We start from the raw sequence: 23,661 nt of genomic DNA on the forward strand, positions 1-23,661 counted from the left end.
AACAATATGTCTTTTATAAAGTTTACGCAAAAGTGACTCACCAGCGTAAATGACAGTATGACTGTATTTGCAAAACCCAATGTTAAAAGTGATTTATTTGTGGTGCTATTACTAAATATATGTACCTGATCTGTCTAACATGACTAAAGACTATTTTAACTCAGTAAAACCATGTATATCTGCATATCAAAACACAAAAGTCAAGTTTTAGTTCATCCTCCATATATTCAAAGGAATGTGAGTTTAGCCACTATATTATGGATGTATGTAAAAATGAATCCCAAATTAGCAAAAAAATTTATTATTTTTCTTCAGTTTACATCAAAACATTCACTTGGTCCATCTGATAACTAATGCCGAAGGAATTTCTATAGCAATTTTGACAGATTTAGTCTTCTTTTGATCAAAATGCAGAAACAGTGACCGTTCCCCTCCAAGACACATGTATTAAATGGTTAATGGCTCATTCATCATTACTGCAATTTTTCTGAGCTGTATGACTTTAATTAGGTGTCGAAAGGTGAATGTTGCCCGTAAATGTGTCGTTTAAGTTGCTGATTTCCTGTGAGACATAAGAAAATCTGTGAATGCTTTAGATTCCTTTATCTGTTCTACTGAATGAAAAGCAGTAAAAAAAAAATCTAATTCTGTGCAGTAGATGTAAGATCTATATGTAATGAAAGCTACAAATGAATGTAAAATTTAAAAATGTTCTTACAGAAGATGCCTTGAATTTGTAGAAACTGCCTTTTCTCTAAGTCTAAATATAACGTATAATTAAAGAGACACTATGAATAGGATTTGCAGGGCTTTCAAAGACATTTAAATTCACAAAACTGCTTCAGAAAATCGTTAAAGCAAGGAAAAACAGCGATGATTAGTAAAGCTAATCAAAACCCGAAAAAGACTTGACATAGACTCCAGGACGTTGGGAAGCAGTGTTCAAACATAAACTTTATGGAGCTTTAATAAAGCCAAGCTGATCTCAAAGCACAAACAGTAATCTGTAGAGCACACCTCTGCAAAGGCATCACACTGTGAAAACACATTAGGCAATTACACTGAATTACTGCTCCCTTTCTTTAATCAAAGAAGCCTGTCATGTTTTAAGAAGATAGACACATGCAGTTAGTTGCTCATTTTAGAAATATCTGTAATCCATTGAAATATTTTGATCTATATTTTAGATGTATTTGCAGTAATGACATTCATAGAGAAATAAATGTATGAACTCAAAGGTGGGATGAAGTGGGAAGTGATAAGCAAAACCTTTAAATAGGTTTCGGAAATATTTACTCATTGTGATAATAGAAATAAGTGGACCATTTGCACACATAGATTTACATTCCCCTGAACTGTCACACAGACAGATATGTGGTTTTACTTCAATTTAACAAACAGTGAAGCGAGTTCTGTCTTTCAAGGGGATGAAAGTGATTTAACAGTGGAGATGTCTAAAAGAAGAGAGCAGTTCAAGGATCAGAGAAATAAAACACTGTCTGATCCACCCGACAACAATCACTGTGACTTTTAACAGAGCGACTAAATATGTACAGGATAGAACAGCAAAAACTCTCTTCAATCAACAAATGGCTTTTTTTTTTTTTTTTTTTTACCACATTTATTTTTGTCTTACTGCAATTATGCACCCACTGCTGACATAATTCAAGCAAATAAATAACTGGGATGTGAAATCCTTTATCCGCTCTGTCAATACAACAACTCTTCATCCAAGTATTTGTCACAAAATGTTCAGATCATTCCAATACTTTCTGCTTTGACGCTAAGGCCCTAACCATACAGAGATGGCTTTGGTCATATCTGCAAAAGTTTTGTGTCAGATAGGCCTTTCATCCACAGGAAACTGGTGTTTTCTGTCACTGAAACCGCAAATTTTGAAACTGGGTACATTTGAAAATGCCGGTTTCGCATCTTTGTCAGTATGACCAAAGCACAACTTTTCTAAAATGATGATGTTATAGCCCCACCTCTCTAACCTTTCACCCCGGAAGCAAGACACCACTTCACAACAACAATAACAACAATGGCGGACTGGAGTAGTGCTCGTGCTACAACAGTTAATGCAGTATTTTTCAACCTTGGGGTCGGGACCCTACGTGGGGTCACCTGAAATTCAAATGGGGTTGCCTGAAATTTCTAGTAATTGATAAAAATAAAAACTTACTGACAAAAATATATGTTGAGTTGAACCTGGCTTTTCTGTCTCCGTCCATAATAATGTACATTATATAGACTAAATGTCGTCTAAGATGAATGTTTATTTACAACATAGTATAGTAAACTATTACATGATCAAAAACAAATTAATTTTAGCAAAAAAAAGCTCTGTTTTGATTGTCTAGGGTCCCCAGAAATTTGTGATGTTAAAATGGGGTCACAAGCCAAAAAAGGTTGGGAACCACTGAGTTAATGAGTTTATTGGAAATACTGAACCCAAATCTTCAGCTACTCTTTCATTACAGTGAGCAACAAACAACCATAGTTAATATTCACTACATGCTCTTGGATCTACTGTGGCGAGGGGCAACCAGGAGGAAATATTGGATCAGACCCGGTAGAACCACGCAAGCTTTATGTGCATGCTCCACGTCGTCTTCTCCTTTTTTTGTGAGAGCATTACAGTGTCACATACAGGCCTGGCATTTGTACTACATCATTTTCTGTGGTTTTCAGTGGTTTTCATGTGGATGCAGATATTTCCTGAAACGACTCCATGTTTACGGAGCAACAAAGAAAAAGATTGTTTTGGAAAAGATGCTGTTTCATGTGGACGTGACCTGCATGTTCCAAGTAGGCCTTTCACCAAATAACTGACATTCATTCATTTCTGAACCCTGCTTTATCCTCACTAGGGTCACGGGGGTCGCTTGGAGCCTATCCCAGCTACTTATGGCCAAAGGTGGGGTACACCCTGGCAAGGTTCTAGTGGTTTTGGATTTTTCATTATGGTTCAGTTTTATTTAGTTTTTTACTTTTTTTTCTCAAATTCAGTTAGTTTTAATTCATTTTTAGAACAGGTTTGCTAGTTTTTATTAGTTTTCATTATTTTCTAAATGCTTAGTTTTTTTTTTTAATATCTTTTATCTCCTTCGCCGTTGTATTCACATAAATCCCAGACAGGACTCTGGTGCTTTCTCCCACCTTTAGTCTCCATGTTTCCAGGTAGAGTGGGGACGAGAAGACGACTCTAAACCACAAGTGACGAGAAGTGACGGACCGTTAAATATCATACGGTGCCATCAGCTAAAATTGCTTGAGTGAAATAAATCGATTTCGTATCAATCTGACATTGACAAAGATGAAAACTAAGGGAATTTTATCCATAATTTTTACCCATTTTAGTTAGTTGTGTTAACTCACAATACAGTTTCAGTTAGTTATCTTTTTTTTTTTAATTATAATTTTTATATATTTCACTTAACGAAAATGTTTTTACAATTCTAGTTTTCGTCATTTCTTTAGTTTTCGTTAATGATAATAACCTTGCACCCTGGACAAGTCGCCAGTTCATCGTAGGGCTGATATATAGAGACAAACAATCACTCTCACATCCAATTTAGATTAACCTATCAGTGCATGTCTTTGGATGATGGGAAGAAGCCGGAGTACCCAGAGAGAACCCACGCAGACACGGGGAGAACCTGCAAACTCCGCTGCACCACCCGCTGCACCACCGTGTCACCCTCGCATATAACTGACAAATGAAAGAAAACTGCGTGATCACAGAATAGTTGAGGATGAAAAAAATGACCCAGGAATTAAGTGTACGACAGCATTTTTCTGAGAATACCATTTTGAGTTTTGTAGTGGAAGATCAACGAACTGGATTGTGAAAGAAAACAAGAAACCTTTTTTCCTTATCCCCTGTTGTGCCTCTGTATTTGTGCGTGTACCACATTCGTGCTGTGACCATAATACATAAGCAGCGGTGCCATTCAAAAACACCATAAATAGGATGAATCACTTATTACAACAACAGAAGCAACAGGGCTGCTATTTTTCCACTCGCAGCGCCTGCATTATGTCCCGGCTGCAGGGGGCATACTGCTGACCAGTTTAATGATGTAAGCTGACAATGCCGTCACTGAGCAATGACAGGATTTTAAGGAAATGGTGCCGATGGTAGCGGGAGGGGAGGAGGAGGAAGAGGAGGAGGGATATGGGGGTCATCATGAATTTGTGTGCTTTTCTGTGCCCTCGAGCAGCCTCTCACTGCAATACCAGAGGAGAGTGATGATAGGGATTATTAAGGTGGAGCCACGGAGGAAAAGCAAAGACAAGCAGGTTAAAGAAAATGAGAAGCGAAGAGAAAGATACAGTAAAAGAAGTGTCTGTGTCAAGGGCTGTGAAGCAAAACATGAAAATGGCAGCGGCCCACTCTTAATGAGTCATAAATCAGCTTGATATGAATCATCTCTACAGCGCTATTAAAGCAAAGTGTTTCGAACCTCATTAATTTCCATTAGGGAGCAGCTAACAGCTAAGTTTACTATTGTATCAAATTTTCTCCATATCGCTATCTTTATGATCTCACAATAAGTCTCAGAGATCATTTAGCTAAGATGCACCTAAATACCATCAGTTTAACATCTGAGGTCATTTCGCTTAATTTCCATGCAAGCGAAAAGCTCAATTTCCTAGCTTCCACGTCCCAAATCTTCACCTCATGTCGGCACGGTGCATATTAGATGACGTTGTACGCATACACTGCACACTAATTTTCATTACATTGTTCAAACCAGATGATGCTCAGTTCCTAAAATATCCTCTAAATTAATAATACTATATAAAATGTTCCCTAATGTAGGGCACAGAAGACCATTAGACAGCTTTACAGTTCATTAAAATATATCTGACTCTAAAAAAAAAGGATTTAGAGGTAAAAATATAACACATATAAAGCAGCTGTTGGGTCTTTAAGTACTAATGATTCAGCTGTTTCCAACTGGGACTTGAAAGGATCTGTTTCTTAGTTCTTTCTCTTTGGCAACTTCTATTAACTCTTACGGCTTTGTCAGAGTAAACACTGTGGAGCATCAGACATTATTCACACAGAAACATTAACTAAATGAAACAGACAGTGACAGCGTCAGTGAAAATATGGAATCTAAAGAAAGGGACTGTGCAGATCAGTATTTCCATGAGACTTGGCAGCTGTTCACAATGTAAGAAAAATGGCAGCGGCAAGTACAACAATTTTGCTTGTACTAATTATAATAATGATTATTATTTATTTGTTTGGTGTTGGAGAGCACTTCAGCCAACAAGGAAAAACAAGCAGCGACTGCAGCCACTACAGTCAAGGAGTCTGTAATATCCAGTCTCATGCAGTGAAGAGGAAAATCAGCTTTACTAATATGAAGCTATGGTACAGTTCCTCTGCTTTAACTCTATCCATTCAGTCATAAGTTTAAGAGAACCAATTAACATGCACTATATTAACACACCATGTAGTTTTGTGCTTCTGTGGCTGTGAAATCGATATCACCTCTGAATGCCCCCACCATTTTCCATTTCCTTACCAGAGAAGTGAAGATGTAAGTGTAGTAGACTGACAGCATTCCCAGCTCTGATGCCTGCAGAAAAAAACAAGAACAGGGACAAGGGTTGAAAATACAGAAGAATGTAAAGAAAGAGAAGTATAAAAGAGAGGAAACAGAAAGTTCAAGGAGAGGAGTTTGAACACAAAGATGTTAAGATGGAGGCCAGAGCAGCAGGGAAAGGAAAGGGGGGGGGGGCAAACAGAAAGCAGAAGTAAAATGAAAAGGGGTGAGATGAGAAGTTGAGAGGTCAATGATTTAGTGTAACTCAAGCTCCACTCTGCAGCACAGATCAAATCCACATCTTGATAAGACTAGACACATTCTTATCTGACAGTGGCTCTCAATGGAGCAATTAATTTCAGAAGTGCATTAGCATGCTGTTCCACTCTCTGTCTTACAATTTGAGTAAATCAAAGTCACTGTGAGAAGCAGTTGTGAAGGACAGGGTGAACTTCTCATAGTTTCATTTCATTAATGGCAGCACGGTGAGATGTGTTCAAATGCAGCCGCTTCACAACACCAAGAATACAGCGTATTTTTGTAGTTTTTACGGTAGTTTCTCAATGCTGATACTAAATGTGAATAAGAGACAGACACAATTTGAAACATGACCACTGAACTGGAAATCAAGAAAAGATGTCCATGCAGCTGCAGCTCAAAGGAAGCTTTAATAAAGTAGCTCCGTGGTCTTGGTATATGAGCTCGGTTTTGAATTTTCCGCTGCAGTTATCCTGACAAAGACGGGCTGCAATTGGTATGTGATAAAACACAAGTTTCCTAAGCAGGGAAATATACTGGGTAGACAAAAGCAAACCCAGCTGCTGGCTAATATTCACTCCCTGAACAACAACCTCAGTCACATCAGATTACAAAGATCTGCACAGCGGGACAAGCGGGACCACTGTGTTTTCATTTTGATGGAAATAACATCCATGACACACCCATTTAGCAAACAGGAGTAAATGGAATCAGTATGGACAGGGGATGGCAGCCAAATTGCAAGGGTTTGTGGAGGCGGTTTGTGTATTTATGTGGATCAACACAGACTGATGTGAAAAGCACTGGTGTTAACTCCAAACTCTGTTCATGGCTTTTAGAATACATGACAGTTAAATGTAGACCACATTATTGACAACGTGAGTTTACTATCATTATTGTGTTAATGCATAAACGCCTGAGTGTTAATGTTGAGATGATCACCTACAGCACTTAGCCCTGCATCACCACACTGAGGAGTGGCGCCCCTCAGGGCTGTGCACTGAGCCCACAGCTGTCCATGTTGTTGACCCACAACTGAACCTCCAGCTCCAGTATGACACCACCGTAGTGGAGCTCATCAGCAGCAATGATGACAATTCATACAGAGAGCAACAGCTGGCCGACTGCTGCACTGATAATTATCTGTCGCCTCATGGTGGAAAGACAAAAGTTAGAACTGTTGACTTCAGCAGAACCACCAGTGACCCCTCCCCATTTAGTGTCACTGCTAACAGTGAAATGCACCAAGTCCCTTAATGGTCACATTGCAGAGGACCTCCTCTGGATCAGCAGCCCCCTGGTTAAGGGAGTCCATTGGTACTTTGCAAAAGGTGCAGGAGAATGTATACCTCCTCACACTCATAGTTCAACAACCTTCAACTGGAAGACCACCAACAGTGTCCTGTCCTGACATGGGCCAAGGAGGACATGAGGTTACCTGTTTTATAAGCTGTAAAGGATGACTGAGGTGAGAATAAAGCTTTACTCTACTCTTACTTTTACTGGACTCTTACTCTACTTTATTCTTACTATTACTCTTACTCTTATTGTACTCTTACTCTACTCTACCTCTTCCTCTACTTTACTCTTACTGTACTCTTACTCTACTCTACTTTATTCTTACTATTACTCTTACTCTTATTGTACTCTTACTCTACTCTACCTCTTACTCTACTTTACTCCTACTGTAATCTTATGCTACTTTATTCTTACTATTACTCTTATTGTACTCTACTCTACCGCTACTCTTTTTTATTCTTACTATTACTCTTACTCTTATTGTACTCTTACTCTACTCTACCTCTTACTCTACTTTACTCTTACTGTACTTAATTCTTACTATTACTGTTACTCTTATTGTACTCAACTCTACCTCTTCTCTTCTCTACTCTACTCTTCTTTACTCTTACTATTACTCTTATTGTACTTTTACCCTACTCTACCTCTTACTCTACTCTACTCTACTCTACCCTTCTGTACTCTTACTCTACTCCACTCTACTCTTCTTTACTCTTACCCTTATTGTACTCTTACTCTACCTCTTACTCTTACTGTACTCTTACTCTACTCTAACTGATCTGCACAAAACACTGAAACGGCACAAAAATCTTTACATATTATAATCAGAAAGTTGTGAATTTATCAAGAGATATTTAGCTGTCATATCAGCCATAAATCTCTGTCATTGTATTTGTACCAGCAGGACTGCATGTCACTGTCAGCCGCTGAATATTCAACCTAAGTGTTCAGACAGAGCATTAATAATAAATCAGAAAGAAGCTGAAAGGCACCAATTATTATAGTGAAAGCACCCAAATACAACTTTCAATATTAAACCTTGAATGACGTCCCGCAATGTCTTTACAAAGTGTCCTCCGTTCAGAATACAAAGCGAGCCATTACTCAGACAACACCATGAGCCTGATGACAATGTAAGGTGTTTTTGCTCAAGAGAAGGTGTTTGTTTGTGCCTGACAAAAGTAAAAGACGGTCATCACACTGGGTAGCTGAAGTTTTTTTTTTTTTTTTTTCTTCTCTATTTCCAGAGAATATGTCACGCAAACATGGCAACCTTCCCATGACTGTGCCTCTGAGGCTTTAAGGCTTTACCAAAACCGAAAGTGACATTTCACCCAAATAGCCTTTGGTTTCTGTTGACGTCCCTTTGAGATGACACCAAAACAAATGCTTGATGAAACATATCCCTGTGGTCTCCTTTCAACACATTTGAGATGAACTGCCCTGCCTTTTTCTTCCACTTTTTCATCTCCTTCCTTCTCTGGTGTCAGATTTTGGTCAGAGTACACATGGTGTGATTTGCTGCTAAATTCTGAGCTCACTATCCATCCTGTACAGCCGTGTGCATCAGTGGTGGCCTGACTGAACGAGATTACATTCAGCATGCTAACACAGCTGACCTAAACCCCTCTGCATGCTAAATCCTCAGAGAGCGAGACCTTTGTCTGACAAGGATTCCATGTAAGATGTAAACAAATAAGGGGAAATGTCTCGTATGACAAAAGACGATCCGGCCCCTTTGGACAAGCTAGACACTCTTATCATCATCGGAGACCGGCAAATACGCTGGCACACAGCTTTGATATGTCTGGCAACTAGACACTCCACAAAAAGAGGCAGGACTGCCAACTTTCTGCCACCCAGTTGAAGGATACTTCTTGAAAGGCATAGAGAGAGAGAGAGAGAGAAAGTGTCGCACATAAAACAGACAAATGAGTGAAAGATAGAAGCATGGATGCACAAGAACACAAGGTGGGATGTGTTAAGCAATACCACGAAATGGTCTCGTCCGCATTTGGGCAGAGAAACAAGTGAGAAGACGGGGAAAAAAAATCGCTTCTAGAAACTGCAGAGACAGACGAAAGGGGGAAAATAGAACGGCGCAAAAGAAAAAGAGAGACATCCCACTGTGGGCTCTCGCTGCTCTGTGAACCGGGGTTGCCAGGGTTGCTATGGTGACTAGATGACCACTGATGGTAGCCTGAACACTTGATTGAGGTAAGAGATTGAGGCTGGAGACTACTGCGAGATAGACGGACTACAACCCAGGGAAGGGAGACGGAAACAAGATGAAAAGGGAGTGAGACATCCGCCCCTCTCTAACACTCCCCCCTTTTGGCCCTCAGTTATTGTCACCTCTACTCTAGCTATGCATCCATCGTCTTCTAGAAATAATGAGGTGTGTATTAATTACTAACTGGCCATATGCTGCTGCCAACATCCTCACTTCCTCAGCTCCTACAAATAGACTCTTTATAAACATAAGTCTGCAATCAAGAGAAGTCTCTGCATTATGTTGAAGTCAAAGTGCCCAAGGTCTTAATAGTGTTCTGAGATGTTAATTAATGTGTGTGCTATTAGCGGAGAGAGGACATTAATGTCATACTGTTATTTTACTGACAGAAGTAGAGCAAAGCTGTTTCTTCAATCAGTATGAACTTTATGGCTTTGTGCGCTACTTTTAAAGCCATATCTCTGTTCAAAGGATGTTTGTAGAAAGAACGAACAGATGGAAAAAAAAAAAACAAAACAACAAAACCCTGACCAGACATCAGAAAATCAGTTCACTTAATGTGCACTGCTGACTTGTTTTAATCCATAAAATGTGCTGTGTTTTAGAGTTTACAAAAGGGCTACTTCAGTTTATCAGTCTGTTCATAATCACTGTAATCCACTTAACCGTGCAGAATTTTTGCTTACAGATGATGAATCATGGAATACAACTTGATTCACTGCTGTCATCCATGTAATTTGTTGTAACAGGTTTGTTTGACAAGACTGCCTCAAGTAATTTGTTTTCTATTTTGGACATCTTTTTAACTCTTTCAGTTGGGGAAATATGTGCAATATTTAAGGTTATTGCTCTTTGAAAAGCTATTGTTTTCTGCAGGAATTGGCCATAAAATGTGATCTGATCTGCATTTAAATCACAAGTGCATTATACAGGGTTCCTACAGGTTTTTACAAGTTAAATTTAAGAGCTTTTTAAGACTACTTAGAACAGAATTTAATACCCATTTCATGACAAAACTGGCAAAAACTAGTGACTCCTAGAATTTAGAAAAATGTATTTATTTACCCCAACACCTTGATCCCCAATATTCCGAGTCATTTCTCACTAGGGGCTGCAAAGTTAGCGATAACTGGTTCCTCATTTCAATCTAAATTGTCGGGCTGGAATTGAGTCAACTAATATTAGTTTTTTTGTAGACTGGACATTTCCCAAACACATTTAAAGACAATACAACCAACAAGTTAATGGCAACATAACTTAAGACCTACTATATTAAATGTAATACCTTTTAAAGATTTTTTTTAAAGGTATTAAATGCAGATGTGTAAATTCAAGGCTTTTTAAGACCCTGCGGGAACCCTGGCTATAATATTTCATGTTTTTATTGAACACAGCTATTCTCCATTCATAGTGGTGCTGGAAAATGTAACCTCCTTTGGTAGCAATAACCTCAACCAAGCATTTCCCATAGCTGCCGATCAGACCTGCACAGCATTTAGGGGTGTTTTGGACCGTTCTTCTTCACAAAATTGCTTCAGCTCAGCCATATTCGGAGGATGTCTGGTGTGAACGGCTCTCCGGAGATCATTCTACAGCACTTGTATTGGATTCCGGTCTGAGCTCTGACTGGACCACTCCAAAAGGTCAATTTTGTTTTTCTGATTTACTTTAATGTTTGGAGTCATTGGCCTGCTGTAGCACCCATTTTCTACTGAGCTTCAGCTGATGGACGGCCACCCTGACATTATCTGGTGGGATACGTTGATCATCTTGAGGATTCGTTTTCTCATTGATGACGGTGAGTGGTCCAGGACCCGAAGGAACGAAGCCACTTCAAATCAAGATGGTCCCTCTACCATACCTCTTGGAGCTGATGGTCTAATGTTGGTATGTGGAGCACTTTGACACCATGTCTTTTCTTCCCAAACAGTTAATCTTAGTTTCATCAGTCCAACGAACATTTTCTCAGTAGTATTGTGGAGTGTCACATGATTTTTGGCAGTGATGCTGTTTTTTTTTTTTTTTTTGTTCTTCTTCCATGTTGTACTACTATGAATACCATGCCTAATATTTTATGCATTGTAAACTCATGAACAGAGATGTGAACCTGTTCCAGTGAGTCCTCAAGCGTTTAGGTGTTAGTCTAGTTTTTTTTTTTGTTTTTTTTTAAACCTCATTAAGCATTCTGCAAGAACATCAGGTGTGATTAACGCTTGGTTCACATTTTCCAGCAGCTCTATGGGTGTTTAACAGCAGTGTTCCATAAAGTCTTTAAATATTAAACTTGTTTGTTTGGTATTAGTTAAAGAACTTTTTTTTTGTCTGTACCAGTGACTTGGGCATATTTTATTATCAATTTATGCAACCCCCCACCCAAAAAACAAAAACATATTTTTTTCTTAATACTGTTACTGCTTAAATACCTTCATATGAGGCCATGATGCAATATTTTGATTTGGGGCTTATTGTAATGCTCTGTGCGGTTATGTTTTGGTGTATACCCTCCTGAGACCAAGGAAAGTGAAAATTGTAGCTTTTTTTTTTACATTAAATAATTGTCTTCATTGGAAACTGCATAATGCAACAGTTTTTTCAGATACATTTTTAAAATTATTTTTATCTATTTATTAATGGAATGACCTTTGCAAAGGACAACAAGTTTTTTAAGTAAAACTGTCAAACTTTTGCCCCTACAGAGGACAAAAAGGCATTACTGGGTCTCAGGAGGATATGGATCTTCGTGCTCTATGTATGGATACAGAGTATGTGGAGGGGTTTTGTGTTCCTCTGTTGCTGGTACTCTCCTAAATGCCAACCCCCCCCCCAAAGAAAAACAAAAAACAAATTGTACCAGGACAAATAGTAAAGGCTAATCCTAATCTACTCCCCATTTGGTTTGTTTACTATTCATTCACCGGGGCCGTAACTACTGCCTTTTCAGGTGAAAAACTGAAGACTCACCAACTACTTCTTCCAGTATAAATTATTCTCCACACTATACAATTAGTTTTACCCTTGAACACTTCTTGCCCCTGGCACTTTTCAGTTACTTTCTTTTTAAACGTATGAGAACTATATCAATGTGAATATATCGTGGGAGTTTTTATTGGTACAAAGGTAAGATTGTAGACATATATAAAAGACAGTCAGTGAATCAATAAGATAAGAAATCAATACTGACCCGTTCCAAAATGATATGTGACATGGTGGCGTTGGCATCGACTATGATAGTGGCTGTCTTATCATCCCGTATCTCCTTGAGAAGTGGGGTCGGGTCCTGGCTGTCGTCAAGCATGCGCACTGACAGAGTCTCCTTGGAGATGAGGAACTGCCTGAGGAGCTGCTCCAGGTTCAATAAACCTGCCGGTAACACATGCATGCACACACAAGGAAAAAAAAAAAAAAGACACACATAAGAAGGTTACTTGTAATGAAGTAAGACTCTCCTAAGTAGATGGAGCTTTACAGTTTGACATTCCTTTATAAAAGTTAAGAAAATGTATAATACTTCCTCCACTTTCCAAAAATTGAAGTTAAGGAAGTGAAGTGTACTCAAGAAGTGATGAATGATATTATAAGGACAAATTAAGTTCCAATGGTTCACTTCCGTCAAATGCAAACAAATGCGCCTGCTTGTTTTCTGCCACATTTGAAAGCAATGAATCTGTAAAAACTTGTCCATGCAAAAGGACTGGACTAATTACCTTTAATTACAATTACTGTAATGCCATCGACAACAAATGGACGTTTCAGTGACTTCTCTTGTATTCTATCCCATGGTAATAGACCGTTTGACTCTGCCGAGGTAAGTGGGATTTGCCCTAATTAAAGCATAGCTGGCCTAATCAGAATGCTCCCGGCAGCATTTTACTAGTCACTCTGCATCCATATATTAGCAGATCCTCAGAGGCTACTGGGCTAATTTTTCATATAGGAGTTTAAAGTCATTTGTGAGGTAAGCGGTAGAGAGAAAAAATACAACCTGCAGTGAAAAGTGAGTACAGAGTAGGTGCAGAACAGTAAACTGCTGTGCTTTGGTGTGTCAGCTACAATGGCCTCACCTTGGCAATTTGGCAGATTGAATAACACTCATAAAACACTTCTTGGTATTGGCAAGAAGAGCCACATGAGAAGGACATAACGTTGTTAGAAAAGAGTTACCTTTAGCCGAGCTTCCATCTCTGATTCCTATTATGAAGTAATAATAAAATGCACTCTCCACTGGGGCTTTAACAGATAATATGTGTCATATGGAGACCATTTTGTGTAGCACTTTTATGTTATCAGGCTGACATACTCCTGTGGCTTCTCCACAGCACATTAGCAAAAACCACAGTTCAGTTCCAGTCACCAGGATCACATCTAATAGCCACTGTGATTATGTCTGTCAGACTGCCTGGATGGTAGCATATCACCTTGTGCGTTTTGTCTTATTCTACATGGCCTCTTGTGTCTATACACTCATGAGACATTACTCTTGGCTGTGTCTTGTTTCCCTGTGTGTGTCTTGGACCTGCCAGATTAACTTCGTCCACAGCGTAACAAAGCATAACACTGATGAGCTTGAAATAGCTTTGGCTAAATAACCTTTCTTGTCTGGCTTTGGCATCTCGTCCCTACAGCTTCCAGCAAGACATCACATACAATTTCATGTCAAGTCCATGACATCAGACGGTGCTGTGCTGGATTTGACTGACTAAACTGCACATACACAAAAAACAGCGACACACAGAAGAAAAGCAGATATTCTCTTTAGTGTTTTGACTGCAATGGATTCAAAAGGGAGTTTTTGTTTTGTTTTTTTTTGGTGTAGTGTTCTTTACAGCAGGAAAGTTGTTCCCTTAGTGTTTGCTCTGCTGAACCAGTTTCAATCAAAAGAAATACATGCAGCTGCATAGAAAATGTGCTCGTCTGTAGTTAGCCTTGTATCTGTCCCTGTACTAAGAAAACAAGGTCTCTGGGATAGTGGATGTTGTTCTGGAAAGTACGACTATACTTTTGCAACAGAAATGGAAGCTTTGTGCACTTTGTTGTTCTTCTATATGTTCAAGGATCAAACTCGAAACCATGTGAACACAGAGGAATGGTTTGATAGGTTTCTTTAGTGTAACCTATTTACTGTATCTATTTACAACCTGTAATTGCCTCTTCAAGCTCCATTGCCATCCTTACTGGTAGAATGCCATTTTTGTACATGAAAGTAGGTCTAAGAAATGGGGCTTAAAAGGTTATGTACACATGAATCCATATAAATAACAGTCAAGTGACAATTGACTAAACAAACAATTATTTGTGGTTCCACATCAAAATATGCAAGTGAGAATAAAACTAATTAAAACAATCAACACTGAAACACTTTTGCTGACGTAACTAAAACAAACCCAAAAGACAAAGAAATATATGATTGTACTTGATATTATTTTATTTCCCAACACAGGATTCCATCTTTACTGTTTATAGTGTCATCAAAGTCAAAATCAAAAAGTCACAATCTAATTCAATCAACTTTATTTATATAGCACACTTAAAAAACACAAGGTTGCCAAAGTGCTGTACAATACAAAAAGACATAAAAAAGACACAAGAAGACAGAACCAAGACCACACAATTCTCATGATGGGTTAAACGCCAAGGAATAAAAGTGACCTTTAAACCAAGATTTAAAAGTTTCCAGAGGAGCCATTTTGACATGGGTGGGTAACTCATTCCACAGTTTAGGTGCCAGCTCTGAGGAAGCTGATCTGCAGACCTCAGTGCCCTAGAGGGAGTATACTACACTAAGAGGTCAGGCATGTATTCAAGTGCCAAACAAATTAGGGACTTAAAAACAGTAAGTCAAATTTTAAAATATGTCCTAAAATCAACAGGAAGCCAATGAAGAGAAGCCAGACTAAAGGGGTGTGATCATGTTTACGTGCACCGTTTAGAAGTCAAGCAGCCGCATTTTGGAGTAACTGTGTGCAAGAGACTCAAAATAAAAAAAATAAAAATAGGACCGGTTTAATTTTTGATAGGAGCTGTAAATGATAAAAATTGGACTTAACTACAGCATTGATCTGTTTATCAAGTTTAAAGTCAGTATCTATTTTAAAACCAACATTGGTAACAACTGCTTTAGCACATGGTTACAAGTGACCCAGATCCAAAGGAGAGTCATTAAGGGTCCGACTCGGTCCAAACACAATGCCCTCCGTTTTATCATTATTTAAACTTCAAAGGTTAAAAGCCATCCGGTCCTTGGTGTGTTTAAGGCAGTTTATAGTAAAGGCATCAGGGAGCCTTGATTTTTCCATTTTAAGGGCATACCGATTTGTGAGTCGTCGGCAAGAAAATGGTAAGGAACACCATGCTTTTGAAGAATTTTCCCGAACAGGAGGAGGTAAAGTGAAAAGAGAATGGGGCTGAGAATTGAGCCCTGGGGGATCCCACATGACAAGGGGGCAGTGGATGAAAAGGCATCACCAAGTTTAACAGAAAAAACATCTGCCAGACAGGTATGACTTAAACCACTGTAGGGCAATGCCCTTGACACCTACGCTGTTCTCTAGATGTGACAAAAGAATTGTGTGATCAACTGTGTCAAAAGCAGCAGTGAGGCCTAAAAGCACAGGGATGGCAGAATCACCAGCATCAGTAGTTAGGTAATAAAAGGTCATTAATAACTTCAACAAAAAGGGCTGACTGTGCTGTGACATGATTTAAAACCAGACTGAAATTTTTCCAGAGTATTGTGTGAAATATTGAATATATTAAATCTAACTTCTTCTACAGGTGTAATAGATCTACCATAAACCAGAGGATGGCTTGTATTACACAGACACCCATAGATGCAGCTGATACAACCTAAACCACAGGATCTGACAAAACAAGATCTTGACAGTGGGTGTAAATACATTCTGTGGATGTGATTATAAAGATTTAAAGAGGTCGTAGTTTGCCAAACCCACTTTTATTAGTCTTTGGTACATTTATTTGTGTATTTGGACCCTAATAGTTCAAAAAGTTTGAATTTGAACCTTCCAGGTGCTGCAAAGCTATCTTTATATTCATTTTGGCAAGAATTAAGTGGATTTCTACAACCTGTTTTAAGTCCTGCTTAATTTGTTACATATATAACAAGTTATGTCATGACATTTGCACATATAAGGTCAAGACTTACCAACTTATTAACAAATTAAGCAGAAATTAAAACAGGTTGTAGAAATCCACTCAATTTTTGCCCAAATGAATATAAAGATAGCTTTGCAGCACCTGGAGGGTTCAAATTCAAACTTTTTGAACTATTAGGGTCCCCAAATACACAAATAAATGTACCAGAGACTAATAAAAGTGGGTTTAGCAAAATATGACCCCATTAAGTCAGTCAGAAATAATGATCTGTACCAGTTTGTTGTCAATTTTGCACTGTCATGTGGACAAAGAAAGAAAGAAGACAGAGGACAGAACTGTACAAGGGAAGTTTGTCTTTTCATCTTTGGCTGTTTTTAGCCCCTGATTTCGGCTTTAAGTCTAGAGAATGCATATATCAAAGTGTGACCTCACAACTATAGAGGTACAAACACGTGGGTTGATGAAACTTACTTCTTTATTGGCAAAGTCTGCAAACTTAATGATAGAAACTTTGTGTAGGAGGATTTAGAAGTGATGATCAAACTTTAAGTCTGGGGAATGCATTATAACAGAGAGGGTCCTTACAACTATAGAACCACAGATGTGTGTGTCACTAAGAACTCACTCCCTCATTGGCATGGATACTGAGCTCTGACTCTCTCTCATGCACACATATAAAGGTGAGGTCTGACATTCAGGCAAGGCAACTACTCATTTACCTTTCACATACTGTCATCACAGGGCGCCTGGGAGATTAAAAAACACACACATACCCCCCACCCCCCCACCCCACCCACAGACACACACACAATCACTTTGCATACACATAAAATGCCCCAAAGCAAAGTCTGCAATCACACAGACGCACTGAGGCAGACAGTGTAAAGACATTAACCTGTGAATATAAGACAGAGGCTGGAAATGAACTCTTTGACTGGTGGATGTGAATAACATAAAACAAAACCTTTGGTCATAGACAAACCTTTTAACATGGTTTCCACACCTTCATGATACTCCTGTGCCTAATGATGACTCATATTTTAGCCTTGAGCTAATAGAACAGGTCTATTTTATGAGTTCACCACAACTGCCAAGAGCACGTCTAAAGTATGTTAGTACTTATTACCCTCTACATTAAGGTGAATAATCCTAAAAAGGGGGAACGATCAATACAGATTATAAAATCCACCTGTCATGTGGTGGTGGTGATGGGCTCCTGCAGATCACCCCAACGATATTTAACTGCTTTTGCTATTCATTCCTCATGCAGCACACTGGGAATTGTAAATGACTTATCCAGCAGAAAGGTTCATTTGTATTTGGTTCTCAGCTTGAGTGCGATATTGCCATATGAGGAATGGAAATGATGAATTGCAAAATAAAATCAAGGTCGATGGCTTCAAAAAAAAAAAAAAAGAAAAAAGACAAAGACAAAGACAATAAAGTTCAGGGGACTTTGTATTGTTGGGAAAAAGTCCTTTAAAGAGAAAATGAAATTGGTTCAGTTTTGAGGCCTCTGCTTTTTTTTTTTTTTTATCTTTATGGGTCATTTCACCTGACAAACATGAAATAGAAAGGTTGAGTTGGGTTATGAAAAAGAAAGAAAATCTTCATCCCCATGAAAACAAAAAGACACAGTTATTGGCAAACCAACAGGTGGTATAAACCCTAACCTCATGTATAAAGAGAATAATGGCAAATATGTAGACATCAAATGACCTCTTTTTCCTCGTGCATATGATAATTCTATTTACAGCCTAAAAGGAAGGAAGAAATTGTCTATCTCCAGTGTCTTCCTATGATTAAAAAGCAAAACACACAAAAGGTCTGGTTTAAATATACTTCAGAAATATGATTGAAAAACCCTGGTTTACGTGTTTCAGTACATTATTGGATTTTTTTCATAGTACATACGTAAGTAATGACGGTAGACTCCACTTATTGCCTTCCAGTCAGGTTTTTTTGACACATGCACAATATGAAATAAATCCAGTTAACCCATAAAGACCCAAACATCCACCAGCGACCAAAACCATCTACTGATTTAAAATGTTTAATAACTTCTGATCCACTAATTCTATCAATCCATGTAAATAATTGGTGTAAAATACAGTTTGTTGTCTTTTCATGGTCATCAGATATGACCCATTTGGACATTCAGAGGCTTCGTAGTGAACATGGAAACATTGTCATCTTCTACAACATCGACTCACCAGTAAAACCCATGGGGTTGGATCAATGACAGTGGATGGAGACACTTTTTTTTATGTCCAATTATTGATATCTTAGCTAAAAAAACAAAACAAAAACTTTTTCTTGGGTTTTCTCTGTTTTTAATATTATAACCCTCAACTTTACTCTGACCTTTAATGAACATATGTATGATCAGTAAATTAAATATAGGAAAATACATGATTTACACTGAAAAAACATAAAATAAGAAGATAGTAAGAAGATAATATTACAATCAATGGTGATAAATCACTTAAGAAAGGTTAAATACAGAGAATAATTCATGAGGGAACTGCCACAAAAGTAGCACTAGGTCTTTACAAGTTAACACGCAAGAACACATGAATATAGGGTAGCAATCCAGTTGTGTTGATTTGATTTCTCATAATCAGATATTTGCCATTATCTCATAACATGTATCATATTATGCTGTGTACACGGTGACTTGAATAACCCGATAACTCCAGAAAACAGGTAATGATCAGATTTTTAGTGTGCATGTGAGTGGACTCAGTTCTTTCAGGCCTATCAACTCATTCATATGTCTGCACTGAAACACTTTTTAAAGTTGAAATTCTTAGAAAAGATACTGATGCTATCACTCGTCTCACCTTGACTACTGACGTTACTGCCCTCCGCATCCTAATCATCAGTGGCCAAAGCCTAATTACTATCATCAAACTCTGAAATTCCGGTCTCTGCAATTATCGTCACCTTTGTATACATACCTTTTCACTAGTCACGGAATCATTTTTTCCACCTGACTAACACTAATTACAGGATACTGTTAGCAGGTCTACAAAGGGTAAGATATTTAAAGCGACACATGAAATTGGGACTAAAAGAGATGTTTAATTTACTAGATTATACAGCCAAGTAATCACCAAAAAAGACCAATTAGCATATGGCTTTATACAATAGAACTGAGCAGAAGAGCTGAGTGTTCACTTTGTCAATGTGTGTTTTCTGCAGAAACCGCAATGAAAAATACAGTGAGCTAAATGGCAAACTCTATTTTCCAGCTGTGCCTATCAAAGGTGAAAAAAAAAAAAAGACTCTGCAAGCATCTGTGGCCCACTGTTTTTCTTGAGTGGAGAAATTCCGTACCTTCACTGGAGCTCCACTTAAATTTCAGGGTTTATTAGATGGTCTCTTTCAGCTGACTGACAGCTTCACCAATCACCAGGCTAATGGCTACCGTAGTCAGGCACCTCTGAATGTGGGATGTGCAAACAAATGAAAGGTTTGTTTTCTATATGCAGGTCCACAGATGTATGTTTATTTTCATGCATTTTATAATGAGTGCCCTTTTCTTTTCCCAGAAACCAGTGTCACATAACACACGGGGCCACCTAACAGGTCTAAAAATTCACCTACAACGGGAAGAGATACAGTAGTGTGGTTGGTACTGCACACACTGCCATTGATAGTGGAGGTTAGCTAGATTAATGTGTGTCCCGGTGTGCACCATGCCTTTGGGCACAGCTCCACCTCCACTCCTGCCTCCTCAGCCATGGCTGGAAAATATTCATGAATTGGCCACGCTCTATTAGGCTGTCACTGGCTTGTGTGATTAATGAGGCCGGCACATGTGGACGACCCACCGACAGGAGGCTACCAAGCAGGCAACTGACTGTGTGAAGCAAACGGGATGGGCGGGGCTGGTGGAACTGGAGCCAAAGTCCACTGGGTGATGCAGCTGATGCCATTGCTGAACACAGACCTTTACACACCCACATGGATACAAACACACACTCGCACAAATCCAGGCACGCTGCCATTTGGTGCATTTTCTGTTTCTATTGAATGAATGAGGGTCACATGAGAGTGAAATCGATACAGACGCGTCATTTCCTGGACTGTCTCCCTCTTGTTGCCAATGTGTGACTCCAGTGTGGTTACTCTCCACCCCTTCCACCGCCCTAATCACTATATTTAACCTCTTCCACATATAGTGAATAACATTCCCATCAGAATACTCTAAAATTATACCCTCTCCTCTCCTCTCCTCTCCTCTCCTCTCCTCTCCTCTCCTCTCCTCTCCTCTCCTCTCCTCTCCTCTCCTCTCCTCTCCTCTCCTCTCCTCTCCTCTCCTCTCCTCTCCTCTCCTCTCCTCTCCTCCTTCAGACTCCCCTCGGTCTCTTCTATCTACTTTTCATCTCATCTCCTCTGCTCTTATTTCATTTCATTTCACTTAATTTCCTTTCCAGCCCTGTCTTAGCCCACTGACACAGAATAAGAACCTCCCGCCGACCAGCACACCCACACACAACCTGGGGAAGAAGTAATGCTAAAATGAGTTTCTTGTCACCATACTTGCCAATATTAAAGTCAGACGGTGCCTAAGAGGTTCACTTGTTATCACTTTTCTGGCTGGAACTGTGTTAATCAACTCGCTGTGGAATAAATGTCACAGAAACAGAATCTAAGCCCTGAATTTGGAGACTGACAGGTAGAGAAACTCCTTTAAGGAAAACCAACTAATTATATGTTTTGACCCTTGTAGCTGTTGTAGCTTATGCAGTAGGGCTGGACGATTAGCTCTATGGTCAAGTTTAATCAAGTCTCCCTGAATTTCTGGATAATTAGGTGAAAAACTGAATGACAGCAAAAAAAAAAAAAAAAAAATTAGTCAGTTTTTCTGGCAGGAGTGAATGTTAGCTAAAGGGATTTACGCAGAGTCAAAAAAGTCTACATGCAGGTTTTGTGACACAACTCATGACAAACCAACTCCTAAAGGTTAAAAACCAGAAGACAGTCAAAGAAAAAGTTGAAAGGAAAGAAGAACTGAGAAGTGAGATAGACTAGGTGGGCAGATAAGAGTGACTCATTGCCATCTCTGGGCTATTTGACACATGGCGGGTGTCTCAAACCTATTTCCTTTCATCAAAGTCTTTTGCTGATTAGGAAAAAGGTTGGCTGGTGTCACTCAGGGTCACGGTGCCTTTGTCTAGAGAGTTGTAATTACTGCTCTCTGGACTACAAGAGGGTGGGAACAGGGCATGATTTAATCTTCGCCTCTATTTACGAAAATAACTTCCCTCAAGGAGATTTTCAAGCTTTTTTGAGGTCATCCAGTTTAGTATCTTTAGAATCTAATGAGTGCCTTTGACAAGGAGGCGGTCAGATCGCTGGTTGATACAGCTGAAAACACCATCCTCTTTGTCTTTCGTCTTCCCTAAAGACATGTCTTGATCATCAACTGGCAGCATTTAAGAACACAAACAAAGACTTCACATTAAGATTGAATGATTATGTGTAACACAGTGTAAGATGCAATGTCTTTACGTTAATTTAACAAAGATAATGACAGTGAATAAAGCCGGGTTCTGCAGTAAATGTAATTTATATTCGGATGCCAAAGTCGGGCATGCTGCTGTGATGGCACTCTACTGTGGAGTTAAGCAGCTGCTTCAAATGTGAGTGTGTCACAGGGTGAGATGTTGATAAGCGTTGCATCTGTTCTCAGAACACAGTCAGTGTGCGTGCAAGAAGCATATGTGTGCTTAGATGTGTTAAAAGATAACAGACATTAAACAAAAATGTTTGCACTTTGTTGGCAGATGCCAGGAAGGCTTGTATGTGAGAACCCTCCCCAGGTGTGTATGGTTGTGTGTTGGGTACAAAGGTGTGAACGCTGTACTCACAGTCAGCCTGGGCACAGATGAGGCAGGCGGTGGTGCCATTAAAGAAGGTGAGAAGGCCAGCAACAGCCAGGCTGATGTCAGTGTTGGTTGGCCTCAGGTCTAAGGTGGTGAATCGGGGAAACTGAACCTTCAAAATGTCCTCTGGAGCCACCTTGACATAGGGCACCTGGAAAGAGATGTCAATGTCAGAATACACATTTTGAATTTTAATCATTTGTTGTTGAATTCTGATGCTTCATATTTGTTTTTAAAAATGCTGCAGATGTCTGCAGACAGGATGAACCCAAAAGAGATAAAAACTAGAGAAAACATTTGAGTAAACTGTGGAATAAAAATAGTACAATGCCAGCAGCCAGCCAGAAGAAAGACTGGCTCTGAGGAAATCGGTTTACTCTGTTATGATAAATTGCGAGCAATGATAACCCAGGGGTCTGTGGCAATGTGCATATTCAGACTCCACATTTTTCTCAATAACTGAGGTGCTGAAGCTCATGTAAAGCACAAGTATGGATCTAAAGACTTACTTTTGTTACACCCACACGAACAAGGCCTTGTTAGAGAAATCCTCTGTACAACACCCCCACACCCACTGTTACAAAACATTTGTTTACATGACTGCTGTGGAGCAGTTAAACTGCAGTGTTGCAGGTGTCATTTGTAAAAGGCAAACACATGCAGGTGGGATTATAGTTCATTATAACTACAGCAGAATGATTATTCCTCATAGAGTGCAGTCGATACATACTTCTAGTTCTGACTCCTCTTCAGCAGGAGATGAAACTGTGAAAATTACTATCATCACTTTTGTGTCAAGAGAGATCACAGGTATTCATGGAATGGTATTTTTTCTATTATCATTATTATTCCCCCCTTAAAATTAGGATACTATGTGTCAAACCTAATACACTCTACACTCCAAATATGAATATGAACACCCTTGAAGCTGAAAGTCAACTATTAACCCTTCATAAAGTCAAAAGTCTTCACAGTGACTGATGAAATACTTTGGGATTTGCTGAAATACATGTGAGGAAGCCAAAATACACACTCCCCTTGATCAGGTCATCAACCATTGCCTAGAGTGCAGCTTTTAAAACATTTTTGCATTTCCCACCGCACATTTCACCTTCTGTACATGTTTTTCAGTGATTCATCATGGATCTTATTGCTCATGTGACCAATAAAATAACAATATATAGAAAATGCTCATACTACAGATGCTGTAAAGTTAGAAGCACTAGTCTTAACCCATAAAGACCCAAACACCCACCAGCAACCAAAATCATCTACTGATATAAAATGTTTAATACCTGTTGAC

The 23,661-nt window shown here is 39.0% G+C and overlaps 1 protein-coding gene across 1 annotated transcript in view; it reads right to left on the minus strand.

Annotated features, from left to right (window-relative positions):
• grik4 (glutamate receptor, ionotropic, kainate 4) overlaps positions 1–23,661 on the minus strand; it is a 475,408-nt gene that overhangs the window by 88,047 nt on the left and 363,700 nt on the right. The window contains exons 6-8 of the mRNA XM_030152304.1: positions 22,344–22,509; positions 12,536–12,714; positions 5,544–5,597 (exon numbers count right to left, since the gene is read on the minus strand). Coding sequence (XP_030008164.1) covers positions 5,544–5,597; positions 12,536–12,714; positions 22,344–22,509 — 399 coding nt within the window. The remainder of the gene's footprint in view (positions 1–5,543; positions 5,598–12,535; positions 12,715–22,343; positions 22,510–23,661) is intronic.

Source organism: Sphaeramia orbicularis, chromosome 13, assembly GCF_902148855.1.
Source record: "Sphaeramia orbicularis chromosome 13, fSphaOr1.1, whole genome shotgun sequence".
NCBI lineage: Eukaryota > Metazoa > Chordata > Actinopteri > Kurtiformes > Apogonidae > Sphaeramia > Sphaeramia orbicularis.